This window comes from Mytilinidion resinicola, assembly GCF_010093595.1.
Source record: "Mytilinidion resinicola strain CBS 304.34 unplaced genomic scaffold BDZ99scaffold_10, whole genome shotgun sequence".
NCBI classification, from domain to species: Eukaryota; Fungi; Ascomycota; class Dothideomycetes; order Mytilinidiales; family Mytilinidiaceae; genus Mytilinidion; species Mytilinidion resinicola.
This window is the reverse complement of record NW_022985446.1, coordinates 1,398,716-1,421,272: the sequence shown is the minus strand read 5'-3', so window position 1 is coordinate 1,421,272 and position 22,557 is coordinate 1,398,716. Positions and strand designations below refer to the sequence as shown.

General features: G+C 52.3%; 13 protein-coding genes across 13 annotated transcripts; 7 read left to right on the top strand and 6 right to left on the bottom strand.

Moving 5' to 3' along the window:
* Window positions 1-17: 17 nt before the first annotated feature.
* Window positions 18-2,859, top strand: BDZ99DRAFT_571519 (uncharacterized protein; the record flags this gene model as incomplete). The annotated part of the gene is made up of 7 exons (XM_033728098.1): window positions 18-433; window positions 496-511; window positions 660-1,238; window positions 1,320-1,443; window positions 1,504-1,517; window positions 1,591-2,003; window positions 2,055-2,859. 7 exons carry the CDS (start codon window positions 18-20, stop codon window positions 2,524-2,526), a joined length of 2,034 nt encoding a protein of 677 aa, XP_033576723.1. The 3' UTR covers window positions 2,527-2,859.
* A 370-nt stretch (window positions 2,860-3,229) lies between these two features.
* Window positions 3,230-4,649, top strand: BDZ99DRAFT_36010 (uncharacterized protein). Its single transcript, XM_033714665.1, has 4 exons — window positions 3,230-3,420; window positions 3,480-3,824; window positions 3,879-4,110; window positions 4,159-4,649. Exons 2-4 carry the CDS (start codon window positions 3,552-3,554, stop codon window positions 4,338-4,340), a joined length of 687 nt encoding a protein of 228 aa, XP_033576722.1. The 5' UTR covers window positions 3,230-3,420; window positions 3,480-3,551; the 3' UTR covers window positions 4,341-4,649.
* A 205-nt stretch (window positions 4,650-4,854) lies between these two features.
* On the bottom strand, window positions 4,855-5,479 carry BDZ99DRAFT_463520 (uncharacterized protein). Its single transcript, XM_033720101.1, has one exon. The coding sequence runs from the start codon at window positions 5,205-5,207 to the stop codon at window positions 5,031-5,033; it is 177 nt and encodes a 58-aa protein (XP_033576721.1). The 5' UTR covers window positions 5,208-5,479; the 3' UTR covers window positions 4,855-5,030.
* Window positions 5,480-5,555: 76 nt separating this feature from the next.
* Window positions 5,556-7,369, top strand: BDZ99DRAFT_499050 (uncharacterized protein). Its single transcript, XM_033723618.1, has 3 exons — window positions 5,556-5,771; window positions 5,825-6,170; window positions 6,229-7,369. The coding sequence occupies exons 1-3, from the start codon at window positions 5,666-5,668 to the stop codon at window positions 7,121-7,123; spliced, it is 1,347 nt and encodes a 448-aa protein (XP_033576720.1). The 5' UTR covers window positions 5,556-5,665; the 3' UTR covers window positions 7,124-7,369.
* A 257-nt stretch (window positions 7,370-7,626) lies between these two features.
* Window positions 7,627-9,239, top strand: BDZ99DRAFT_509207 (MFS general substrate transporter; the record flags this gene model as incomplete). Its single annotated transcript, XM_033724384.1, has 2 exons — window positions 7,627-8,274; window positions 8,330-9,239. Exons 1-2 carry the CDS (start codon window positions 7,721-7,723, stop codon window positions 9,237-9,239), a joined length of 1,464 nt encoding a protein of 487 aa, XP_033576719.1. The 5' UTR covers window positions 7,627-7,720.
* A 339-nt stretch (window positions 9,240-9,578) lies between these two features.
* Window positions 9,579-11,237, bottom strand: BDZ99DRAFT_463518 (uncharacterized protein). The gene is made up of 2 exons (XM_033720100.1): window positions 10,120-11,237; window positions 9,579-10,067 (listed from the first exon to the last, which is right to left on the bottom strand). The coding sequence occupies exons 1-2, from the start codon at window positions 10,942-10,944 to the stop codon at window positions 9,864-9,866; spliced, it is 1,029 nt and encodes a 342-aa protein (XP_033576718.1). The 5' UTR covers window positions 10,945-11,237; the 3' UTR covers window positions 9,579-9,863.
* Window positions 11,238-11,572: 335 nt separating this feature from the next.
* On the top strand, window positions 11,573-13,670 carry BDZ99DRAFT_571514 (acetyl-CoA synthetase-like protein). Its single transcript, XM_033728097.1, has 6 exons — window positions 11,573-11,621; window positions 11,671-12,015; window positions 12,070-12,326; window positions 12,373-12,409; window positions 12,456-13,324; window positions 13,375-13,670. The coding sequence occupies exons 2-6, from the start codon at window positions 11,736-11,738 to the stop codon at window positions 13,477-13,479; spliced, it is 1,548 nt and encodes a 515-aa protein (XP_033576717.1). The 5' UTR covers window positions 11,573-11,621; window positions 11,671-11,735; the 3' UTR covers window positions 13,480-13,670.
* Window positions 13,671-13,748: 78 nt separating this feature from the next.
* Window positions 13,749-14,874, top strand: BDZ99DRAFT_463516 (uncharacterized protein). Its single transcript, XM_033720099.1, has 2 exons — window positions 13,749-14,099; window positions 14,223-14,874. Exons 1-2 carry the CDS (start codon window positions 13,877-13,879, stop codon window positions 14,414-14,416), a joined length of 417 nt encoding a protein of 138 aa, XP_033576716.1. The 5' UTR covers window positions 13,749-13,876; the 3' UTR covers window positions 14,417-14,874.
* A 100-nt stretch (window positions 14,875-14,974) lies between these two features.
* BDZ99DRAFT_532388 (uncharacterized protein) lies at window positions 14,975-16,246 on the bottom strand (the record flags this gene model as incomplete). The annotated part of the gene is made up of 1 exon (XM_033726478.1): window positions 14,975-16,246. The coding sequence occupies one exon, from the start codon at window positions 16,244-16,246 to the stop codon at window positions 15,101-15,103; it is 1,146 nt and encodes a 381-aa protein (XP_033576715.1). The 3' UTR covers window positions 14,975-15,100.
* Window positions 16,247-16,953: 707 nt separating this feature from the next.
* BDZ99DRAFT_35899 (uncharacterized protein) lies at window positions 16,954-17,858 on the bottom strand. Its single transcript, XM_033714651.1, has 2 exons — window positions 17,307-17,858; window positions 16,954-17,246 (listed from the first exon to the last, which is right to left on the bottom strand). The coding sequence occupies exons 1-2, from the start codon at window positions 17,572-17,574 to the stop codon at window positions 16,966-16,968; spliced, it is 549 nt and encodes a 182-aa protein (XP_033576714.1). The 5' UTR covers window positions 17,575-17,858; the 3' UTR covers window positions 16,954-16,965.
* Window positions 17,611-18,042, bottom strand: BDZ99DRAFT_521072 (uncharacterized protein; the record flags this gene model as incomplete). The annotated part of the gene is made up of 1 exon (XM_033725587.1): window positions 17,611-18,042. One exon carries the CDS (start codon window positions 18,040-18,042, stop codon window positions 17,611-17,613), a length of 432 nt encoding a protein of 143 aa, XP_033576713.1.
* A 1,230-nt stretch (window positions 18,043-19,272) lies between these two features.
* On the top strand, window positions 19,273-20,739 carry BDZ99DRAFT_388746 (uncharacterized protein; the record flags this gene model as incomplete). Its single annotated transcript, XM_033715596.1, has 5 exons — window positions 19,273-19,442; window positions 19,542-20,164; window positions 20,214-20,273; window positions 20,323-20,403; window positions 20,456-20,739. 5 exons carry the CDS (start codon window positions 19,273-19,275, stop codon window positions 20,737-20,739), a joined length of 1,218 nt encoding a protein of 405 aa, XP_033576712.1.
* A 693-nt stretch (window positions 20,740-21,432) lies between these two features.
* On the bottom strand, window positions 21,433-22,176 carry BDZ99DRAFT_463514 (uncharacterized protein). Its single transcript, XM_033720098.1, has 2 exons — window positions 21,953-22,176; window positions 21,433-21,877 (listed from the first exon to the last, which is right to left on the bottom strand). The coding sequence occupies exons 1-2, from the start codon at window positions 22,095-22,097 to the stop codon at window positions 21,480-21,482; spliced, it is 543 nt and encodes a 180-aa protein (XP_033576711.1). The 5' UTR covers window positions 22,098-22,176; the 3' UTR covers window positions 21,433-21,479.
* Between the last annotated feature and the right edge of the window lie 381 nt (window positions 22,177-22,557).

The following is a 22,557-nucleotide window of genomic DNA, read 5'->3' as shown; positions in this document are numbered from 1 at the left end:
ATGCGGCCATCATCGCGATGGCTACCAGACCGCGTTGGCCCCGGAAAACCCTGGCACCAGTGCTGCGGGTTTCAGCCACTCGGCCCTACGTACTAGTTGCCGCATCCATCGACGATGCGCCACCAGAAGAAGTTCATCAGTGTAACGAGTTCAGCTTCACCAGCGCGCGGAGTAGAGAGCGAAGAGCACAGCCCGTCGTCTTCGCTGCGGCTCACTTCGCGTCGCAAGGGCGGGGTCGAAAGCGACGCTTGATGCTTGCATGGCGTGCCCGGGCTGACGTAGAACGGAGTCGGCAGCTCCTCGTCTCCTCCATAACACAACACCTCCATTACCTTAAGTATACCCTTCGTTCTCCATACCAACACCCTCATTTTGGAGACACCGAAGCGATGTCTTACCGCGGAAGGCCTAGCAAAGGATGTCAGATGTGCAGGTTAGGCCCCAGCTCCTTAGAATATCCACTTCTTCTCCCCACACTAACCAACATCTCCCCAGAACCCGCAAAGTGAAAGTAAGTCCGGACCGGACCGCTGGGCATGTTCTCCACTCTCCGCCAACTTCACGCATGCCTGTTGTGGAAGCCGCCTCGATCCGATCAAGGACAGCCGTCGCGGACATCTCGTTTATCCCTTGTGCACGCGCTATGCTAACAGGAGCAGTGTGATGAGGCCAAGCCAACCTGTTCAAGATGCCAGAAGACCGGGCACGAGTGCCAGTACAGAGACCAGTCCGACCTTCTTTTCCGGAACCAAACAGCCATTGCCGCCCAGAAGGCTGAAGATGGCTGGCGCAAGCGGGCGACTAAATCGGCTTCCCACAGCTCCAAATCGAGCGAATCACCACCAACAGCCGACTCGATCTCAACTCTGACATCGGTGGCCCAGCATCTCAGTCTCAACAGGCAGCCGAGTGACGATCTCCAAGACCTCGCATACTCCCGTTGGCTCTATGATTTTGTAGTCCCGAGCTCCAGCACCGATCCCGGCATTATCTCAGATGGCGTCTTGGACTTTGTACCCATGTACGAAAATGCGGCTCCAGACTCGTGTCTCAGGGCCGCGACGCTGGCTACATGCTATGCGAACTTTTATGGCCGCTTCAAATCTGCTGAGGCTAAACTGCGGTCTTCTGAGTACTGTGGGAAAGCTCTCAAGCTCATGCAAGCCGCAATCAAAGACCCGGTCGAATCCAAGTCGGACGAAACGCTTCTCACTGTATATTTACTTGGTGTGTGGGAGGTACGGTCATTTTCATTATCTCAATAGCGACTTACACACCTCCATGCATCCAGAACGAGATATTGACGGGTTGAGTTGCAGAATCTTACAGCTGATACATACAACGGCCACTGGCTGGTCCACAAAAGCGGCGCAGTAGCTCTGTTGAGATTTCGGAAACCTGAAGAATACCATACTCCCGTTGCCTCCCGGCTGTTCGATCTAGGTGAGCCTTGATTCCAAGATTCTGACCAATGTCTTCGAACGCAGACTGAATTGGACTTAGTGTACGCACAGATGGTCAGTGGGCTTCTGATTCTGCTAAGATGTATGATGATTGTCCCCGCTCGCAAACTAACTTAGCTCATTCTAGCTGATGGGTAATCTCAACACATGTGAAGAACCGCCGGCCGGCTTAGACCATTGGGCAGACTCGGTACACACCTACAAGATGCGTATCACTGGAATAACTCACTCGACTATCCGGCTATCCAAAGTGATCCACTCAGTTGTCTCAATCTGGTCTAAGTGGCGCAGACACGTTGCAATGCCAGCCGGCACCAGCAGCCATTCGATTGATCCGTTGCAGCTTTTAATGGAGGCGAACGAATTGGACATCGCGTTTCAGACCTGGGAAGAGGAGAATTTGCCCGATGATTGGAAGTTCCAAATTCTTGAAAACAGGGCCTCTATATATGGGCAGTACGACACGAAGTGGGTGGACATGCTTCTGAAAAGCGAAGGGGCCCCGTTAGAAGTCCACGTATACGATTCTCTCAAGATAATGTATTTGTTTCCGGCCCGACAACTTGTCATATGCGCTGACACATACACTAGCTTTGGATGGAACCTCTATCGCACCGCGAGGCTTTTTCTCAACATAGCCATGCATGAGATAATCGGCGTATTAATGCTTTCCTCTCCGACAGGCGCTAGTCCGGCCATCGATCCGGTCCTGTTAGACCGAAGCCATATCGAATGCCAGATGTCAAGGATGGTGAAAGATGTCTGCGCGTCGGTCTTACCTCAGTTCACGGTAATTATCAGAACAAAGGAAGATTCAAGCTCCGCTTCCAACGTCTGTGGGCTTAGAGGATATTACCTCCTTTGGCCCCTTGCCGTCACATCTCAAGTATTAATATCTGACAGCTTAGTCGGCATAGACCCCAAGAGACTAGAATGGATCCAGAACGTCTTGATCTATCTAAAGAACGACTTGGGCATCACGAAAGCAAGCGCCGCCGTAAAGGCGATAAGCCTCTTCTTGGAACGCGGTCCTCAAGGATATCGTAGAAGCAATTTCTGGTAGGGCTTGTGGTGTTCTGGTAGGCCTGAGGGCGTATTCGTATTGTAACTTCCCTATCAGGACTCTATAATAACACTTCTGATTCACGATACTGCATCATTTACACCTTATTTACTATATCAAGCCTATTGCTATCCAATCTACGCCCTCTCGACTTTTATGTCGCCTGAATTCAATTTCGAATAGGCCAGAGGTGCTTCGAAAGGGTGCGTAGGTGCGCAAAACAGTGATAGGCTTGATGTAAAACGTGATGTACGGCAAATTTCAAGCATATGGGATGTAGTCTTCCTGGTACAGCTCATGGCATTGCCATCCTCAATGTCGCTTCTCTCCTTCAAGCACTCCTGAGTTTCCTTCCGAGTCGTATTGTATTCGAACATCCACCAGCTCTAACACAATGTATCTTTCGGCGCCGGCTGCCCCATCACAAAGCGCGTTGTTAGACGATATAGCAGTCAACAATGTGCTCGGCTAGACGACTAGCTCACGATATATATCCAAGTCCACGTAGGTTATGAGAAGCTCATACTCAATCACATCACCACGAACATACGCTGATCAATCTTCAAGACAGCATACACAGAAACCAGCTAACCACCAACATGGATGCTAACGGCATCCAAGATCACCGGGGCTCCGACGCTGAAAGCTCGGAGACCCACCAAAACATCGATTCTTCTGGTCATCGACATGTTCAACTGGAGAGCATCTCCACTCAAGAAAAGATGGCGGACACACCAGCTGAAGACAGCGACGACAGCGATGAGTCCGACTCCGATTCAGAGACCGAATCGCCACCAACGGAGTTCACCATCGTGATGGACACCGTCGTTAACTGGGAAAGTGCCATTCCAGAGGAGTTGCTAACCATCAAGCCGGCCGGCTCTGGGAGCTTTGGTAAGGTCTTCTATTGTATCCCCCGCGATGCTCTTGAAGACTATCCTAACATTGCACAGCAGCCAACCAAGAAAATCCCAGCGAGCCTAAAGGCTCAAATCTGCGTGGTCAAGGTTCACAGTGCTACGACGATGGTCGAGCGCGCCTGGACGGAGGCGGTAATTCTCCGATACCTCCAGCAGTCAGACGGCTTTCCCGGTAGAAGTATCAGCAAGCTACTCGGGGCAAACGTTCCACCGGCTGGGCTTTCATCAATTACAATGGAAGCAGCCATAGGACCAACGCTAGACAGCTTTTGGGACTCATATTTGGGACGGCCCAGTGGTTACTGGATGCCCAAGGAATTCGTATGGCACGTTTTCCTGCAGCTTGGAGAGGCCATACGCTTCATCCATAGCATGAAGGTTAGTCATAACGATCTCCATGACAGCAACGTAATGCTAAACTCGGCCAGGCAGGACTTCCCAGGACTGCCCAACGTCGTTCTGATCGACTTTGGGCAAGCCAACCACTACGAGACCGAGGCCCAAAACCCATTCCGGACTAGGCCCCAAACGGCGGCAGACGAGATAGCGATGCTCATCGAAGACGACAACGGTGCCTTCTTTCAGATTGTGCATACTCTGTCCATGAGCATTGTTGACAAAGAGGAATCTTGGGATTGGCGGGGCTTCACCGACCTTCTCAAAGGCAATAAGTTCCGCTTTGCTTCAAGGGATCAATCTGACGCTCAGAAAGGCTCGTTGGAGGAGATGTTTAGTTGGTATGAGGCTCCAGCAATAGCTGAACGCGCCAAAATGTCCCAGAAAGCAAAGGAGAACATCATAAGGCATCTCTCCGATGTTAGCGTCGTTCGTTCTGTCGGACTCAGCGACGATGAGATCCGCAACGCCATTGTCGCTGAATCGGAGAAGATGTAAACGGGCCTCTTGCGACCTTGACATCGCATGAACTTGGGTTCGTATATGCTAGAAGTGCCTTAAATAGGTGCGTAGGTGCGCAAAATAGTAATAGACTTCATATTAAATGCGATGTAATGTAAATTGCAACCGTATTGGGTACCTAAAGTTTCGACCCTTATCCCTTCCCCTTTTTCATATGTCTAATCTACAACGTCGTATGACATTATGAACTTGACTTCTTGTAGTTTCATAGTTGGTAGGCGGCAACAGCACCTTCAAGACACGATGGTAACGTGCTTCACGCAAAAGCCCTACATGTGCTAGACGGGGTCTACTTTCGCAAGCTGGGCCAGCCAACGCACTATAATCTACAGTAGTAACGACCAAATGCAAGTATCAGGCGGTGTAGGCTTCGCTAACCCATCTCTGAGGTCGTACGCCGATAGATTTATTAGCGCCTCCTATTTTAGTTAGCTCCGTCCTTCCTAGCCTGTTCGAGACGACTGTCAGGTTGTCATACACTCCACTATATCCATCATGGAAACATGGCATGACAACCGAAAGCTTCACCAAACCTATCTCGCCATTTCCGAGCATTAGGAAGAATCTGAGGTTCAAGGTATCAAAGCGCTTAGCCCAACGCGGCAGGTGAGATGATCCCGCCGACGTGGACAGAAAGCTTGCGTAAACGGAGCACAACGACACTGATCAGACATCGTTTAATGTCCGCATTTCAAGCGCATTATCCTTCCAAGGCTGGATTAGGCAGTTGTAGAAGAGCATGATGGGAGGAACAAAGGCGTGTACATACAATACCTGAAGCGCGCATTCTGGGACTGAGCCAACATAGAATACAATGATACGTGGCAGGAGAGAAATATTCATGGGACATACACACAAGATGAGAGCAGCTTCGAGACTATAAGGCAAGGGACACCCATTTTATTCATGCTATAGGAAGCATTGTGTAGGATTACACGTTCCGGTGGGTACTCTTCGAAATCCAGTTACACGTCGGAAATGTGCAGCTTTCGAAGGCATCCTTCGTGGGAAAGCACCCGGCATACATTACTCTTGACGCAGGTACACTACATTCACAGCAGGGATGGGTGATATATAAAAGCTTCTAGAATGAATATCGATAACGTGATCAGGTGTTCACGCGTTCCAAATTAAACTCTGGCTGTTGACTCGCGCTAGTTCCATACTTCTCACCGCCACTTGCAGCCTCGACAGTTGTCCATCTGAGCGGATCCACGCAGCAAAGTTGCCCGTGCTGCCCAACAAAATGGCTGAAGCAAACTTTGCACTCCCGCAAGCTGTACTCTCCATCTGCAGCAGCAATGCGGCACTTCGACCCGGTTATGGCGAGTGAAGACAACGCTCTCAGGGCTGCATCTCTCCGGGACGAGGGCAATGGCTTCTACAAGGCCGGGAACATGGTCCAAGGTAAGCCCGGGAAGAGCACACGACTCACCCTTTTACTGATATGAAATTGGTAGCCGTCAAGTCCTACAGCGAGGCTACGACGCTGGCCCCCGATGACGCGAAACCTCTGTCCAACCTCTCCGCTGCCTCCTTCGAGATGGGAAAATATGCCGATGCCGTCAAATACGCCGAGAGTGCTTTACGAAAGCTTCCTGGCGACGAATTTGCTCTCAGGCGTCGATGCCGGCTTCGGATCTTGAAGGCTCACATCCATACGAAACGCCATAACCTTGCCTCGGGCACAATGAGGCAACTGACCAAGGATAGACATTTTGTGAAGGATGACGAATGGCGAATCCTGAACAGCGTTCTGGAGCAAGCTCACGACTTCAGCGAGTCTCAGGATGTGGATCATATTGTGTACGTATGGACTTCCTGCCGTACTCCCTTTTCAGACGACTTGTTCTGACAACACTAGGCGATATGCATCTGCGTACTTCAATGTGGACCATGACGGGGCTTTTCCTCATTTCGATATCCCCTTCAAAGGAGTGATGCCAATGTTCAGCAGTCTCATTGAACGAGACGAACTCGAGACTTCGCTGTACGCCCACTTTCTGAAGTTGGCGCTACCAACACGATGTCCCCACCGCGAACCCGCCCTTGTCCATGCACCGCTCAACACGATACCAATGTTCAGGATGGTGACACGCCTTTACGAACTCGAGTATCCCGCCCATTGGCTCTCTACCGTCCTACACAACCTTGCCCACGGCACAATAATCACGTCCGCCCGAGCCCCGCCAGCATACCCGGTCACACGCAAAGACTCGTGTGTCATGGAGCAAAACAGAAAGCGGAAGATCTCCATCAAGCCATTTGCAGCAGAATTCAGCACACTCACAACGCTGTTTACCTCTTGTCTACCTTTCGGTGTGATCAGCCCTGCCATCCCGTGTATATCAAACGTGCACAGGTACTCGATTTCATTTCCACCCTTTGCGACGACGGAAGAGTTAGATACGGCCTTGATGCTAGTATTCTTCAACACGACGCTTCCTTCATTCTCCCGACCCGTGGATCTCAGACATGCATTGCTGGATGATGACAAGGGTGATTGTAGCCCCGACGCTAAAAGGCTGCGGGATGAGGGAGTCGCGGTTGTTAAGACCTTCATCTGGAATATGCTGGAGCGGAGTGCTGAGTTTTGGATGAGGAAGGATGAGGTTGAAAGGTGGTGTAATGAGGAATGGGAGGTGAGTGTATGGCGGGCGGACGACTGGAGTCGTGTGAATAGCGGAGTGAAAGTGAATGAGGGATTGGTGGAAATGGACGGACTATTTCCTAATGAACAGGCGGATTTGGAAATTTAAAAAAAAAGGGATTTCGTGGAATGGCACGCGCGGCGTATTACACGGCGTATTAGACAGCGGAGGGCTTCAGGCGTCATCTCTAGAAGGAAAAGCACAATTCTTAGGGTTCAGCGCCTGCTCATAACAGAAATTTCGTGTGAACTAGTCTTTGTCAAAGCGCTCCTCGGTGCTACGCCACTCTGAACCTCATGGATCGGCGGCTGGTTGTGTCGCTAAACCCTTTTAGAACATCACCACAATTGCTTCATTCCAACCTCTTCTCCACCTCTCTTCCTTGTTTAGCATGTCAAAATCGAAATGCGTCCTCAAACTTGACGATAAGTAATCCTGATACCTCGAGCGGGAGATCATTGCCTTGAAAGATTTAAGGCGCATAGGAAGTTCACCTAGCACGCCCTACGCAGTACTAGTTCCTGCCGTCTAGCCGTGGTGCCTCGGAATCTTTCACCTCAACTCTTCAACAATGGCATTCATAGTGCACTCCCAGTATCAATGGTATCTAGAGTACATATTCCTTGGTCGTTTTAAAGAGCGTACATACCATGGAACGTCAAGGTCCACCAGCAGCATTGCACGAGCATTCGTCCAGCCCGAACGATGACAGATTCTCCACACATCGAACTTCAACACCGTGCGCCCGTGGGAGAAGAAAGCTGGGACCAGACACAAGAAGAGCTATGGAACGGAGACCCTGAAAACGCTCGAAACTGGTCTACCAGTAGGAAAATCTTTACTTCCGGAGCTGTCAGTGGCATCGGCTTCGTCTGTACTCTAGCCTCCTCTATCTACGCACCCGGAAGGCAAGAGACAGCCGCTGAGTTTCGGATCGGGGAGACCGTCTCTATTCTCCCAGTGTCTTTGTACAATCTCGGCATGGCATTCGGTCCGACCATCGCCTCTCCATTGAGCGAAACGTTTGGCCGCAGAGCAGTCTATCTCGTCGTGCTCCCTGTGTTTGCAATATTCGTGCTGGCTACCGGATTTTGTCATAACTTCACTGCCGTATGTATCTGCAGATTCTTTGCAGGTGCTTTTGCTAGTCCGGGCGTCAGCATCGCGACTGCTACAGTCGCCGACATGTGGGCACCTTCTGAGAGAGCAAGGCCTCTGATCATATACTACAGTAGCCCTGTGCTGGGATCTGCAATGGGGTATGTACGAGCTTTCCACAGTCCATGACAAGTATGAGCTGAAATTCTGCGCCAGTCCTTTAGTGGGTGGTTTCGTAGCTGAAAGCAAAGGCTGGCGCTGGACGCAATGGACCACGCTTTTCTTCGCCATCACTCTCTTTAGCCCAATTATGTTCACTCGAGAATCTTACAAAAAGATAATCCTCAAACGAAAAACGAGGGCAGAGGAAACAAGGCCGTCTAGGTCTTTGAATGCCTTCTTGGACCAGATTCCGAAATTCATCCGCACGACTCTCATCCGGCCAGTACACATGCTCCTCACAGAGCCTATTGTCACTTTGCTGTGCATGTATATGGGGTTTCAGTTTGGCCTTCTTTACGTCTTCGTAATTGCGAGTCCATGGGTATTCTCCACCCGGTACGGCTTTTCGCTCACGGGGCAAAGCCTGTCATTCCTCGGCCTCATCATTGGGTGTTTCCTTGCCCCGATGTTTGCCATGGCCATCGACAAGACTGCACGCGGGTCCAATCTTCCTCGTTTTCTACTGCAATCTACAAGCACTCCTGACAAATCAGTGCCCGAGTACCGACTATGCAGCGCCATGTTTGGAAGCATTTGTCTCCCCACTGGCCTCTTCTGGTTCGCCTGGACCGCTCGCTCAAGCATCCACTGGATTAGTCCCATTGCGGCCCAGTGTCTCGTCATGATTGGGAGTCTCAACATCTACCTGTCGGCAGGAATGTACATGATGGACACGTACGGCCCGCTCTACGGAGCATCTGCAAACGGCGCAAACTCCCTGACGCGGTATTCTCTCGCGGCAGCATTCCCGCTATTCACACTGCAGATGTACCAGGGGATTGGGGTCGGCTGGGCCTCAAGTGTGCTGGGGTTTTGTGCTCTCGCTATGGCCCCGATTCCGTGGGCATTCTTTAGACATGGCCCGAAACTACGAGAAAAGAGCAAGTATCAGCGAAGCGATTAAGTTAGCTAATGTCGCTACGGGGTACCCAATTCACGCCCTCACGACCTTGACATGATATAATTCAAATCATGGTACGTCAGGGGGTGTCTTCCTGTTGCAGCTTCACTGTCAAAACGCTGGAACAAATTCAAATCATAGCACGCCCGGGGGTGTCTTCCCGTTGCAGCTTCACTGTCAAACAAGTAATAAACTCGATGTAAAATGCGATGTGATGCAAATTATAAGCGTATCGGGTATCTAGGCCAGGGGTATCTAATTCACGCCCTCAAGACCTTGACATCATGGAATTCAAATCATGGTACGCCCGGGGGTGTCTTCCTGTTGTAGCTTCATTGTCAAAACGCTAGAATGAATTCAAATCATAGTACATTAGGAGGTGTCTTCCTGTTGCAGCCTTAATGTCAAAACGCTACAACAACCCTCCTAAATTACCGCACAATATAAATTACATACATCCTCACCATGTCCCAGTACACATCACAAATCAGGCTCAATTTCACGTCATTTTTCCAATATCGAAAAGGAATCAGAATCGATTCAGTATGGCCTCATGATGGGCAGAAGTGTAGACAAAAGAAACTAATTTACAATCAACAGTCGAAAGGAACCGCCATCCACCCCCCCTCACTCGTAGACGCCGTGTTCGAAGTTCTCCAAGTTGTAGAACTTGGCGGTCGTTTGTTTGCCCCGAAAGGCACCCGCCTTGGTTGGATCATTGAAATGATCCACGGCCATGAGCGCGTCGAACTCGCTGGCGAACTTCAGGAACACGGGGGCCTGTGCGTGCTTGCCTCCCCAGAATGGGTGAACTTTCTGCAAGATGCCGAACTACACGTACAATTAGCAGGCACACCACGTGAATTAGGAGTAAGTGACGTACCTTGTTCGCGCAATAGTCCCCAATCTCCTGACGGATTCCTCCGTCGTTCCTGGCCTCGTCGTCTTCGCTGTCCACGCCGTCTAGCAGTCCGTACACCACAACCACCTCGCTACGCTTGCCATTGGGGCCATCTTCCGCCTTTTTGGCACGTCCGCCGCCCTTGATTACTGCTATATTGCCCAGCTTCTTGTGGACCAATGGCTGGGTGATGCCGTCTTGGTTCAGGCCAAGTCCCTTGCCCTTCACGTGTCCCATCTTCTCCATCATGCGCCTTGCGAACCCCTCTTTTCCAGGAAGGGTGGTAGATGGTCCGGAACGCGTGGCCTGTTCCTCTGGCGTGACCACGCCAAGTGTCTGTTCTTCGGCCTGCGAGGGGGTTGCGCCTAGGCCGCTGCGCATCGCTGGCTCTTCGCTCGAGGACGTGGAGCGCTGCGGGAAGTGTGGGGTGGCAGACACGCTGAGTCGCTGACGCTTGGCATCTGGACCCTCGGAGGTGGACGCTGGGGACTCGCTGGAGAGGCTCGGCTTCGGCTTCTGGTTCAACTTCTCCTTCCACTCGTAGGCAGAGTCGTACTTCTCTGCGCTGATGTTCCAGGCCTTCCACGATGTGGGCTTGGCGGGGTCGTAGATGGCATCCCAATCGACCTCCTTGGGTTCCTCCTCTTCGTCGTACTGCCGCTTTGCGTTCTTCTTCCCCTTCTTGCCACGGCCTCGCCAGGGACGATTGGCCTGGTAGTAGTTGTGCGAGTTGTTATTGGAGTTGTTCTTCGTGAACTCAGCCAGAGAGGTGGTCTTCGGTCCGATGAGAGCTGCAGCGGTGGGCATGGCCGGGGAGCTTGAGGAATTGCCTGCAGTCGGGACCTTACGAGCAGCTGTCTTGTTCTTGTTCTTGTTCTGCGGCTGCTGAGGTCGGTTGATGACACGGGGCTGGAATGCTATTAAGGAAAACAAAAATCTGTGAGCAAAGTCTATCAAATGGGTGGAAGCTTAGAAGAATAGATACCAGGAGTGCTACGAGCGTTGCCGGCTTGGCCATACATGACCGGAGCACGGACGATGGTCGCGTCTGGGTTCGCATTCTGCGGAAGCAGGTGGGCGTAGAGGGGCGGCAGCTTGGGCGGGCCCTGGCCTTGTCCCTGGTTCTGGTTGTTCGGATTAGATGCCATTCTGTCAGACTTCGAGCACGTTAGTTCCGGCACGGCGAAGCAGGCGACTGCGACTTTGACGAGGCTTCGTGGAGTGAATAGCAACGGTGACCAACGGTGACCAGCTCGAGGTGCGTTGTGGACGTGACGGAGGACGCAGGACGAGTCGCGCGCGACGTTTTGTTTCGAAGTGGGGGCGCTAGCGCCGCGCTAGTGGTGAGCCAATCGGCGAAACGTTTCTGCGAACTCCGACGCGGGTGTCGTGATGGCGTCAAGGGCAGCATCAGCATTCTCGGCAGATAGAGTGTAGAGCAGGTCTCTCTGTGTATTTGCGTATATCATTGTTCGCGATCAATTGTAAGACTGCTGTGACCCACCAGATGTTCCGAGGCTGACTTTCGAACAGAATTGCTCCTGAATAGACACCATCTGAAGCCTGTTCGACTTGTATAATCTCCTGTAGTCTTAGACATGGCCGCAACTACTCTGGCCAATTCCTTCTCCAAGGACTCGACGGCCACCGCCATCATCGTGCCCGGAAAGCCAGCCCTGACTGTCTCCTACCAGCGCCTTGCAGCTGATGTCGGAGCATTCCAGCTGAAGCTTGCAAAGCTTGGGATCAAGCCCGAGTCTGCTGTATCCATAGCTCTCCCCAATTCCTATGAGTTTATTGTTTCGTTCATTGCTGCATCGTGGCAGCGGGCGATTGCTGCTCCACTGAACTCGGCTTACAAGCAATCGGAATTTGAATGTATGTGATCTGAATCGTGGAAATGAATACTCCCTCTGACATAAACCTCCTCAGTCTACATCGACGATCTTAGCTCCGCGGTTGCTCTCGTCCCCAAAGGCTCCTTCGCACAGGATGGTGCTGCTGTTCGAGCAGCTCGCAAATACAAGGCAGCTATAGCGGAATGCTATTACAATGGCAGTGAAGTCGTCTTGGATGTGAAAGATCAGGGGAAGCTGGCGGGGAAGGGCAATGCGAAGGTTGAGCAAGCGCAGCCAGATGATGTTGCTCTCGTGCTCCATACAAGTGGGACAACGGGGCGACCAAAGGCCGTATGTGCCACATGCCCAATCATTAGTATTCGACTAACAGAACTAGGTGCCGCTCACGCACCGCAATTTGGCTAGGACGATGAGTATGTCCCCGAATTATACCGCATAACCTGAGTTAACGAGGCATAGAGAATATCCAAGCCACCTACAAGCTAACCCCGGAGGACCGCACCCTTCTCGTCATGCCGCTTTTCCATGTCCATGGGCTCCTCGCAGGCTTCCTAGCTCCTCTCGCGTCTGGCGGATCCGTCATCGTTCCTCAGAAATTCTCAGCTTCAGAGTTCTGGAAAGACTTCAATGAGCATAAAGCCAACTGGTACACTGCCGTGCCGACCATCCACCAGATCCTGCTCAAGAACCCGCCTCCAAACCCCAAGCCGAACATTCGGTTCATCAGATCGTGCTCCTCGCCGCTCTCCCCGAAAACCTTCCACGAGCTGGAGAAAACGTTCGACGCACCAGTGCTAGAAGCGTATGCTATGACCGAAGCAGCCCATCAAATGACTTCGAACCCCCTGCCGCCCGGCAAACGCATGCCAGGCAGCGTGGGCATTGGTCAAGGCGTGGAAGTCAAGATCCTCGACCAGGACGGCAACGAGGTGGCACTGGGAAAGGAAGCCGAGATCTGTATTCGCGGAGAAAACGTCACAAAAGGGTACTTGAACAACCCTGAAGCAAACAAAACTTCGTTTACCAAGGGAGGCTTCTTCCGCACTGGCGATCAGGGCAAGCAGGACAAGGATGGCTACGTTATCATCACTGGTCGTATCAAGGAGCTTATCAACAAGGGAGGAGAGAAGATCAGTCCTATTGAGCTGGACAACGTCGTCGCTCAGCACCCCGCTGTCGCCGAAGCTGTGAGTTTTGCTCTGGAAGATGAGATGTACGGACAGGATGTTGGCATTGCGGTAGTGTTGAAGGATGGCAAGAAATTGAGTGGAGCTGAATTGAAAAAATGGATGGCCGACAAGGTAGCCAAGTTCAAGCTCCCCAAAAAGGTAAGAAGCTGGCTTCCCGTATATTGAGATACGTGACTAATGGCTTTCAGGTTTTCTTCACAGACCTCATGCCTAAGACTGCTACCGGCAAGATCCAGAGAAGACTGGTCGCCGAAGCCATGCTCAAGAGAGAGCAGCCAAAGGCCAAACTATAGACATACTCTCTGCCATATCATGTCTAGCTTGGATGTTGTAGGATATGAGATTTATTTGGAATGTAGATATATACAGTAGAGCATCATCGATACATAGGCAAACATTCTTCCCAGCCGTAGAAACGTTCTAGAAACCTACAAGCCGAAGTAATCTGAATTATAATCAATAGCCATCTCAAGTTCCACCGACTTCGGGGCAAAAATAGTTCCACCGAGGGAGCAACTACCCCTCGACCCCGCCGCGGCGGCGAGAACGGCATCGTTCCGCACCTGCACGCCCTTTCCAACATCCACCTGCCTCAAACTACATGCGTACACGAGTTTCAGTAATCCAATATAAGGAACCTCCCGACCAACTTCTCACAACCCCGCCACCTCTCTCCCCATCCGCCTCTGCATGTTCCCCCGCACCCTCCTCCGCACCTCCCTCACCACGCTTCTCACAGCACCGCGCTTCCAACCCGCCCTCAGACGCGCAATGGCGACAACCACCACCCCAACGCAAGAATGGCTCGTCATCGTGCCCGACTTCCCCGCCGTCCTCGAAAAGCGCCTAGCCGTGCGCGGGAACCACCTCCAGGGACTCCTTGCAGACCCCGAGCATTTCTGGCAATTTGGAGGTCTGTGGCCCGCTCCTGTTTTCCTTTCATCGCATTGCAGTTTTTCGCTCTCGTTCTCGGCTGTGTGGTGGGGGAGTGGGAGTGGGAGTGGGAGTGGATTGGGGTTGTGCTGATGTGCGACAGGCGCCATGCTCGAGGAGCCGATCAAGGAGGGCGAGACGCCGAAGATGAAGGGGTCGGCGATGCTGTGTGTGGCGGCGACGGAGGCGGAGGTTGTGGAGAGGCTGAGGCGGGATGTGTATGTCACGAGTGGGGTGTGGGATATTGAGAAGATTCAGGTTATTCCGTTTAAGTCTGCGGTGAGGAAGGCGCTTTAGGGGCAGGGGGTAAGGAGGGGAATGGAGGATAGATAGGGAAAGATTAGTAGGGTGGCTTGAGAGGTAGTTAGGGGGCTTTGAAGGTTGTGGGAAGAGGGGAAGGGCGTCATTCCTGCGGGAAGGATGAATGGAAGTACTAAGCAACGACCGAAACCTTCCCGGTCTATTCTACGCTCCGTACATTCGAGAGGCCAGGCTCATCATAGCGAGGGTTGGGGCAGCAGCGTTTAGAAAGCATCAGGAACAGTACCCTCCTTCACACCTTCAAGTCATCTATCGAAATTAAGATTCACATGAACAATGCATCTGACTTGCTGGATCTACTGGTTGCCCATAGAAGGTACACGGCCGTCAGAAACGACGAGTAAACGAGCAATCTCATGATCTCCGACCGGATGGTGCAAGTGCAGCTTTCATGCTATGCTTCTCAATCCTAGCGCATCAGGTCTCCACCGTACAAGCACTGTATGAGCGTTTAGACAGGCTAATATCAAGCCCGATAGCCGCATTTGGGCTCCAGAAAAGCTGCTCCACGTTACGAGGTACTTACAACGTTCAAGGGGATGCCAAATGCGGCAGAAACTATTGTATTACGTTTCTAGTAATGCTCTATGCGATAATAAAAGATGGCGGTTTGGGATGGGGGCAAAAAGAGAAGCCAGCAATCCCAGAGACTACTCCAGCCTATGCTTCTTCGAGCTCAGCCATGATGGCATTGCGTATCTCCTCGTCGCTGGGGCCCCTTGAGCGAACCCTGTCATCCCAGAGGTGTTCCATAATGTTCGTTTTGTCTTGCTGGTTCATTTGCTCGCGTTCCGCATCGGCAGGGCCCTCGTATTGAGTAAACAAGTCCTCCAGAAATGTAGAAATATCGTTCTCTGTAAGCTTATTACGGGTGAACCGGGATTCATACTCATTCAAGTGGTCGACAAAGCCACGCCATTCCCGGGTTTCCGCTTTCCATATGCTCGCGCAGAGCGAGCGCATGACACAAGAGAAGTGGAAGTGGTCTTGGCCTATGTGACGAGCCATATCTCCTCGACTTGTAAAGGCCTTTGATTTGCCATCCGGGTTCTTGGTGGCGGTATCGAAGTCGCTGGCCCTCCCAAAGTCTATCAGAACAACATTGGGTAGTCCGGGAAAGTCCTGCCTTCCTGGATCAAGCATGATGTTTCCGGAGTGGATATCGTTATGAGTAACTTTCATGTCGTGGATGAAGCGTATCGACGCTCCCAGCTGAAGGAAAATATGCCAGATGAATTCTCTCGGCACCCAGTCAGCTCGCGGCTCCATGTAGGCCCTCTCGAATCCAGATAATGTCGGCCCCGACACTGCCCCTATCGTGATTGAGGAGAGTCTGGTGGTTTGGATGTCACACTTGATGAAATGACTGATACGATTTTGGGGATAGTCGTTGGACTGCTGGAGTCTTTCAAGGATTGAAACTTCGTTCTGTGCCCTCTGGGCTGATTTCGAGGTGCCAATCACTTTCACTACGCAGACTTGATCCTTTACGCTCTTCGGTATTTCGGCTGAATGCTTCGCGATGTTGGGATAGGGTTGGATGGAATCACGAGGGATGCAGTAATACACCTTAGCGTAGAGTCCTGCGCCGGCAAGGTTGATAGGTAGAAGTTCTTTTGGAATAGCGCCCTTGAAGTCCTCGTTGGAGTCGTTCGACTCGCTCTCTCCGCCCTGCTCAGTCGCTATCTTCTCTTGAGTGGGATCGGACGAGCTGCTCTCATGTTGAGTTTGAGCTTGAGGATCCTTAGTTTGGTGACCCTCCGAGTTTGTGGAGCCGGAATCCGACTGGACGTGGCTAGTGGTCATGTTGGTGCTCTGCTGGTTTAAGGTGTATTGTGTTTTGAGAATTGATTAACGAGATGTTGTGTCACGGAACATGGAACTGTATGCCATGTATGAGATGTATTAGATGATGGTGATGATGATGATGATGATGATGATGATGATGAAGAAGAAGAAGAAGAAGAAGAAGAAGAAGGAGAGAGGTCTCGAGGAAGGTGAGGCTATATACAAGAGGTGCTGTGCGCCTGCCGTAACCCCCACCGCTACTCCCTGACACTATGATTTCGGGATTTGATATGAGTTTCGCATAACTTTCGGAGCCCTCAACTTATATTGCTAGTCAGGAACCTGTATCCCGACAATGTTGATTGGTGTAACTATAAAAATGCGTTTTGTGATATACAATTCTATTATAAAAAGAGCAAAATAGGATTAAACATGGTATTACAGCCGGATTGTGTGGATACAACGCGGCTTGGAAGGAAACAGAAGAGTTCTTGGAGAGCAGCGAGAAAGGGAAGAATAAAATTGGAAATGCTAAAAGCTGTATACTGGAAAGTTTTCGTTGTTCTATCGGGCAGTCCAAAAGGGAATCGATGTATACCAAGAAAGAAGTTAGATTTGATTAGCGCACCAGGAAGACTATTGCGTCTATCTGTTTTGCGCGCCTACACACCATGTCGAGCCACCTCTAGCCTATACGAAAACGAGTTCATGTGATGTCAAACTCGCGAGTGAGTGAATTAGGGCGCATGCTCGTCTCGAAGAGCGGCTTCTTCAACCACACGTCTCACACACTCATCATCTACTGGACAAGAATCCAGCGCAGGACGGAGTCTCTTGAGCTTGTCCCAGGCAAGGCAATCCCTGCGAAGACTAGCATGCATGCCGAACTTCGCCCAAAGGCTCTCGATTTGCAGTTCCTCGGCCGGTTTGTGTAAAACGAGATCCTCGAGGTATGCCGGAAAGGGGATCAGGAAAAGCGCAGGTGGGCAGATCCACTTGACGTCGGCTATAAGGCTGTCTAGAAGGACGCTTAGCATAAGGACGTCGTATGCAAAGGGGGAGATATTAGCCAAATTACCTTTTTGGGGGTCGAACTCTGCTGTGGATGATCCACTGGTATTGTCCTGGTAGTCGTCGAGATCGTTGATGCTGGCACAGCCGAAATCGATCAGCACTACGTTTGGGAGACCAGTAGCAGCTTGCTCAAGCAAGATATTGCAGCTGTGTATGTCCCCATGAGCAATAGCTTGTGGTTTTAGAGCATGCAGAAAGCGAAGGGCGTCGGAGAGCTGGATGTAGAGATGCCAAAAGAATCTCTCCGGTGTTTTCAGGCCTCTCGGAGACATTTTCAATGAAACCAGGAAAGATTCGAGGGTAGGGCCTCAGACGGCAGCGGTCACCATCCAAGGTCTATCAAAGACATGCGCGTCCACAAGATAGGCCAGGCGCTCTTTTGATTTGGTTCGCGATGCCTGAATTCGTTGTAGGACGTCGATTTCTCTGAGAAGGCTTCGGCGGGTACTGGCGTTGCTTGGATTGTGGAGGATTTTCACGACGCAGAGCTGGGCTTTCAAAAGGTCCACAGCGTAGTCAGGGAGTTGAGCCTCGTCGTGAGAACGTACAATGGCTTTCAGCCCGTTGCGCAGAAAGCAGAAGGTCACATTCCCGGAAAATCCGTTCCCAGCTGAGTGTATTTTGACGTACCGGCTGTCGAAGAGGCTAGTTGAGTCCTGCACGAGGTCATCATCATTAGTTTGCTGTAAGATTGGGGATGCTGGAGCCTCACAGTATGAAGACATCGAATGGCTTTCCATGATGAATGCGCTCGGTATGCTCTGAACAATCAGAACATAAATGTGCGGAGAAGTGTATTGCATGCATAACAGTCTATATACGTATTCCTATGTAAGTTTGGGGGATATAACAATGTCGAATGTCTGGCAGCCTTGTTAGTGAACAAAGCACGCCGCTCAAACGACGAGGTGCTTCAAGATAAGAGCCATGACACGAAGGCACCCACAACCTTTGTATGAATTGAAACTCAGTGTCATAGACATGACAATACAGTTTAGGCCCGGCAAGCGAGACAAGAAAAAGGAGTAGAAATAAAGACATGTCTTAAATTGAGCATGAAGATGTATCGTTTCGACAACGAATATACCTCTAAAGCACTCCTGGACCTACTAGGACTTGGTAATGTGATGACGCGAGGATGTAAATTACTTTACCTGTGTACACTTGCCGAGCATTACTTGGGGTCCTCTGGTACGTTCTCAAGGATTGAAAAGCGACATTTGTGGTAGACCTGATAGCTCTCTGAGCCACCTCAAACGGTTGTTCGTGTTGCCACTTGAATCTGGGGGAGCTGGACAGATCTGTTCGCCTCCTTAGCAAGGGTCCACGGCGGCTAGCATGTTAATGCATCGGTAGAATGACCGGGCTGTCTTGGAAACGGCCCTCAACAGAGGCTCGCCCAACAAGCACGCCTTCACATGCATGGCTTCTCCGGCGGCGCGTGGAAAGTGTGGGCTCTGGAGTAGGCTGACGACACCTTTCCAGACGAATCGTCCGCAAGGCTTTCGCCGCCAGAGTGGATTCATTACTTACATTAGCCGGGTCTGTGCGAACGGTTCTGGCAGCTGGCGTAATTTTTGGGCAGCCCTGCTCCCATTGGCTACCGCGGCGCCCGCTGGACGCAGACGTGAACCTCCTGTCCTCGACCTGCGGACCTCCCCAAGCACACTCGTTATCGCGACCGCCTCTGCCTCCGCCGCACGCCTCCCTCCCGCGGCTGCTCTCCTGCCCTGCTCGCCCGAATTGACTGCCCGAAGCCATTCACGACAAGTGTCAGCAGCCTTCAATGCGCAGCTGAGGCCCGCTTGATCCGCCGCCGCGCACGCCTGAGAGCCTCTTCTTTTTCGACTCCCGCCGCACCACCACCTCCTCCGCCGCGCCTCCCCGCGCCTTCGAGCGAGCACTCTCCCTCTCGCACGCCCTCAGCGCCGGGACGTGTCACCGGCTGGCCGAGCTGTTCCTCTTGCACTATGCTCGTCCCCAAAGGCTACTCGTGGAAGGCCGCGAAAGCGAGGCTGCCTCCTTCGCGCGCCGTCTGGCACCTGCTACGAAACACCCGATTTCTGCTGTTTGTTGGGCTGGCGGGCATAACTCTGATATTATGGCGGTCCATGGGGTCAGCCGCTGGGGAGATGCAAAGGTATGGATGCCCCCGACCTCCCGCGAGCTGCTCTTGCGGACATTCACCTCCAGAGACATCAGCCGTGATGGACAGCTTGCTGACAGGCGGTATTTTCAGATTTTACTGCTGGGGTCCGGCGAAGGCGCCGATGCAGATGACACCGAACGAGAACGCCGAGTGGCATGGCCATATGCAGACACCTGTGATCTTCAACCACCACCGGCCTATTGAGGTCAACGAGAGCTCAATCTCGCACGTCGACCTCAACGTCATCAAGTCGACCCCCAAAGCCGACGCTAATCAAGAGCGTGTCCTCATTCTTACTCCCCTCCGCGACGCTTCCCCCTACCTCCAGAAGCACTTTGACCTGCTTACCCAGCTCTCGTACCCTCACAACCTGATCGATCTTGCTTTCCTCGTTGGCGACTCCACGGACGATACCATGGCGGCGCTTGCCATGGAGCTAGACCGAGTGCAGAAGACCTCCGACGCCTTCAACTCCGCCATGATTGTCGAGAAGGACTTTGGCGTCACACATGGACAGGACGTGGAAGACAGACACGGATTTGCTGCCCAGGGACCGCGCAGGAAAGCCATGGGCCGAGCCAGGAACTACCTTCTCAACACAGCCCTGAAGCCGGAGCATAGCTGGGTCTACTGGCGGGATGTCGACATTGTGGACAGCCCCAAGAAGATCATCGAGGACTTTGTAGCTCACGATAAAGATGTCCTTGTGCCGAGTAAGTTGCGCAAAACCACTGAGGCTAACGAGTGCTGATTCAATGGTAGACATTTGGTTCCACAGGTACCAAGAGAAGAACGGCAAGAAGGTTGATATCGAGGGACGATGTAAGTTTTGCACGACACACAGTATTGAATTTGAACTAACTTCTCGAAGTTGACTACAATTCGTGGGTAGAGTCTCCCGAAGGCCTCAAGCTAGCTGCAACACTTGATAAGGATACCGTTCTCGCCGAAGGTACTTTACCCATCTTAGATCTGCGCCCACATCTACTAATAGCATTTCCCAGGCTACAAAGAATACAAGACGAACCGCAAATACATGGCGAAGATGGGCAATTGGCGAGACGACAAGGACGAGAAGATGAAACTCGACGGCATTGGCGGTGTCAACATCATTGTCAAGGCAGACGTCCACCGCTCCGGCATCAATTTCCCCTGCTACGCCTTCGAAAACCAGGCCGAGACCGAGGGCTTCGCGAAGATGGCACTCCGCGCAGGCTACGGGGTATACGGACTACCAAACTACATCGTCTGGCACATTGACACCGACGAGAAGCCCGGCAATGCGTAATAGAGCAATCGCCACGCAACAAGCACGAACTGGCATGTATTTCGCAAGCATATTACCGAACGAAGAAACGCGGACTCCGCGATCACCACAAAGCATTTACCTGGTAGAATTATTTCCATCCCGTTCGCAAACACCCGGGATTCTGGAGCTTATTGATAAGTTCGATTAATGAGGAGGGACGCTTGGAAGGGCAATGGAGCAATGCGACAGTTTTCTGTCGTCTTCTTGTTCCTGGTTTTCTACCTTGACCACTACATTGTTTCTTTTGGCTCGCTACTTCTCTTCTTTGTGCCTCAGTGAGGGCTTGTGTCTATTATGGGATCGGCGTTTGGGCATCTCGTCGTGTTTACCTTGTCTCGATAAGGAGTGACAGGAGGGCGCTGGCTTGACTAAGCTGGTAAAGGTGTGGATGGGTAAGAGGCTTTGAGCCGGTAGGTGTAGGGAATGGAAATGTATATTTGACCCTCAAGATGGCTTTTGGAGTGTGGTCGTGAAGGTGAAGCTTGTACAGCATTACTGACACTAACCGTCTGAACTCACATGAGGTCACTTGACAGCTCTGTCATCTCCAATCTCAAAATACTAGTATGTAAGTCTCGGGCTGTTCTGTTATGCGATACTGACGAGTAAAATTGCGGGAGCCCTCTACAGCAATAGCACAGCCAATCGAGGTTTCAACCACTTTGATCATTAGCACGAAGACCTTCTGGGAGTTACTACCAACCTCTAATATACCCCCATCACAGATTCGACTTCTCCCCCTCAACCCGCTGAAACAACGGCGCCTGCCTCCCACCCCGAAACAAATCCAACATCTCCTTCCCCATCCACACCTCACGATTCTTCGCCAGCGACCTCTCAAAATCCACCATCCGATCCGCCTGCACGAAGATCCCCGCCCCGTTCGCCGCCATGCCCTCGTTGAACAGCCAACACGCCGCCAGCGCAATACTCTCAACCCTGTTAATCGGCACTCCCTTCTCCGCCATCGCAGCCGCATACTCCGCCGGATCCTTCCCCGCCTCGCGGTACCCCGTCGACAGGATCGGCGTCACCGTAATAGCCGGCGCGACGACAGCGATCGAGATGCGGAGTTTCGCCGTTTCCTGCTTGAGCGCGCGCATGAGGCCGACGACACCTGCGCACATCAGCGCCTACCCTCCCCTCCCAACATCTCCAGCGCAAATGGGACAGGGGGAAAGAGAAGACGTACCATGCTTCGCCGCACTATAAAGCGGCGCACCCGCACTCGCCAGATAGCCGGCCAGACTGCTCGTCAGCACGATCGCGCCCCCCTCGCGCCCATTCTTCCTCAGATAGTGAATGCCCAGCTTAACCGTATCCGCAGCCCCGTCCATACATATCCGCAGCGTGCGCCGGTCCGGCTCCGCGAGCTGGCCGTCGCTGTCGAGCGTGTCAGAGAAGAATTGGTCGGCGTACTCGGCGACGCCGGCGTTGGCGAAGACGAGGTCGATGCGGGAGAAGGCGGCGAAGGTGGCGGCGAAGCCAGCGCGGAGGGAGGGCCAGGAGGTGACGTCGGTGCGGTGGTAGAGAAGGTGCGGGGCGGGGTGGGTGGTGGTGAGGGAGGGGGGTGGGGGGTGCAGGTCGAGGAGGGCGAGGTTGTTGGTTGGGGAGAGTTGGGAGAGGAGGGCCGCGGTGGCGAGGCCGATGCCTGACGAGCCGCCGGTTATGAGGATGGTTTTGTTGCGGAGGGTGGAGAGGGTTGTGTGGTCGATTATGAAGGTTTTCATGGTGGTGGTTCGGTGGGTTTGGGAGTTGAAGATTTTGGGGTGTTGGGGCCGGAATGGTGTAGAGTTC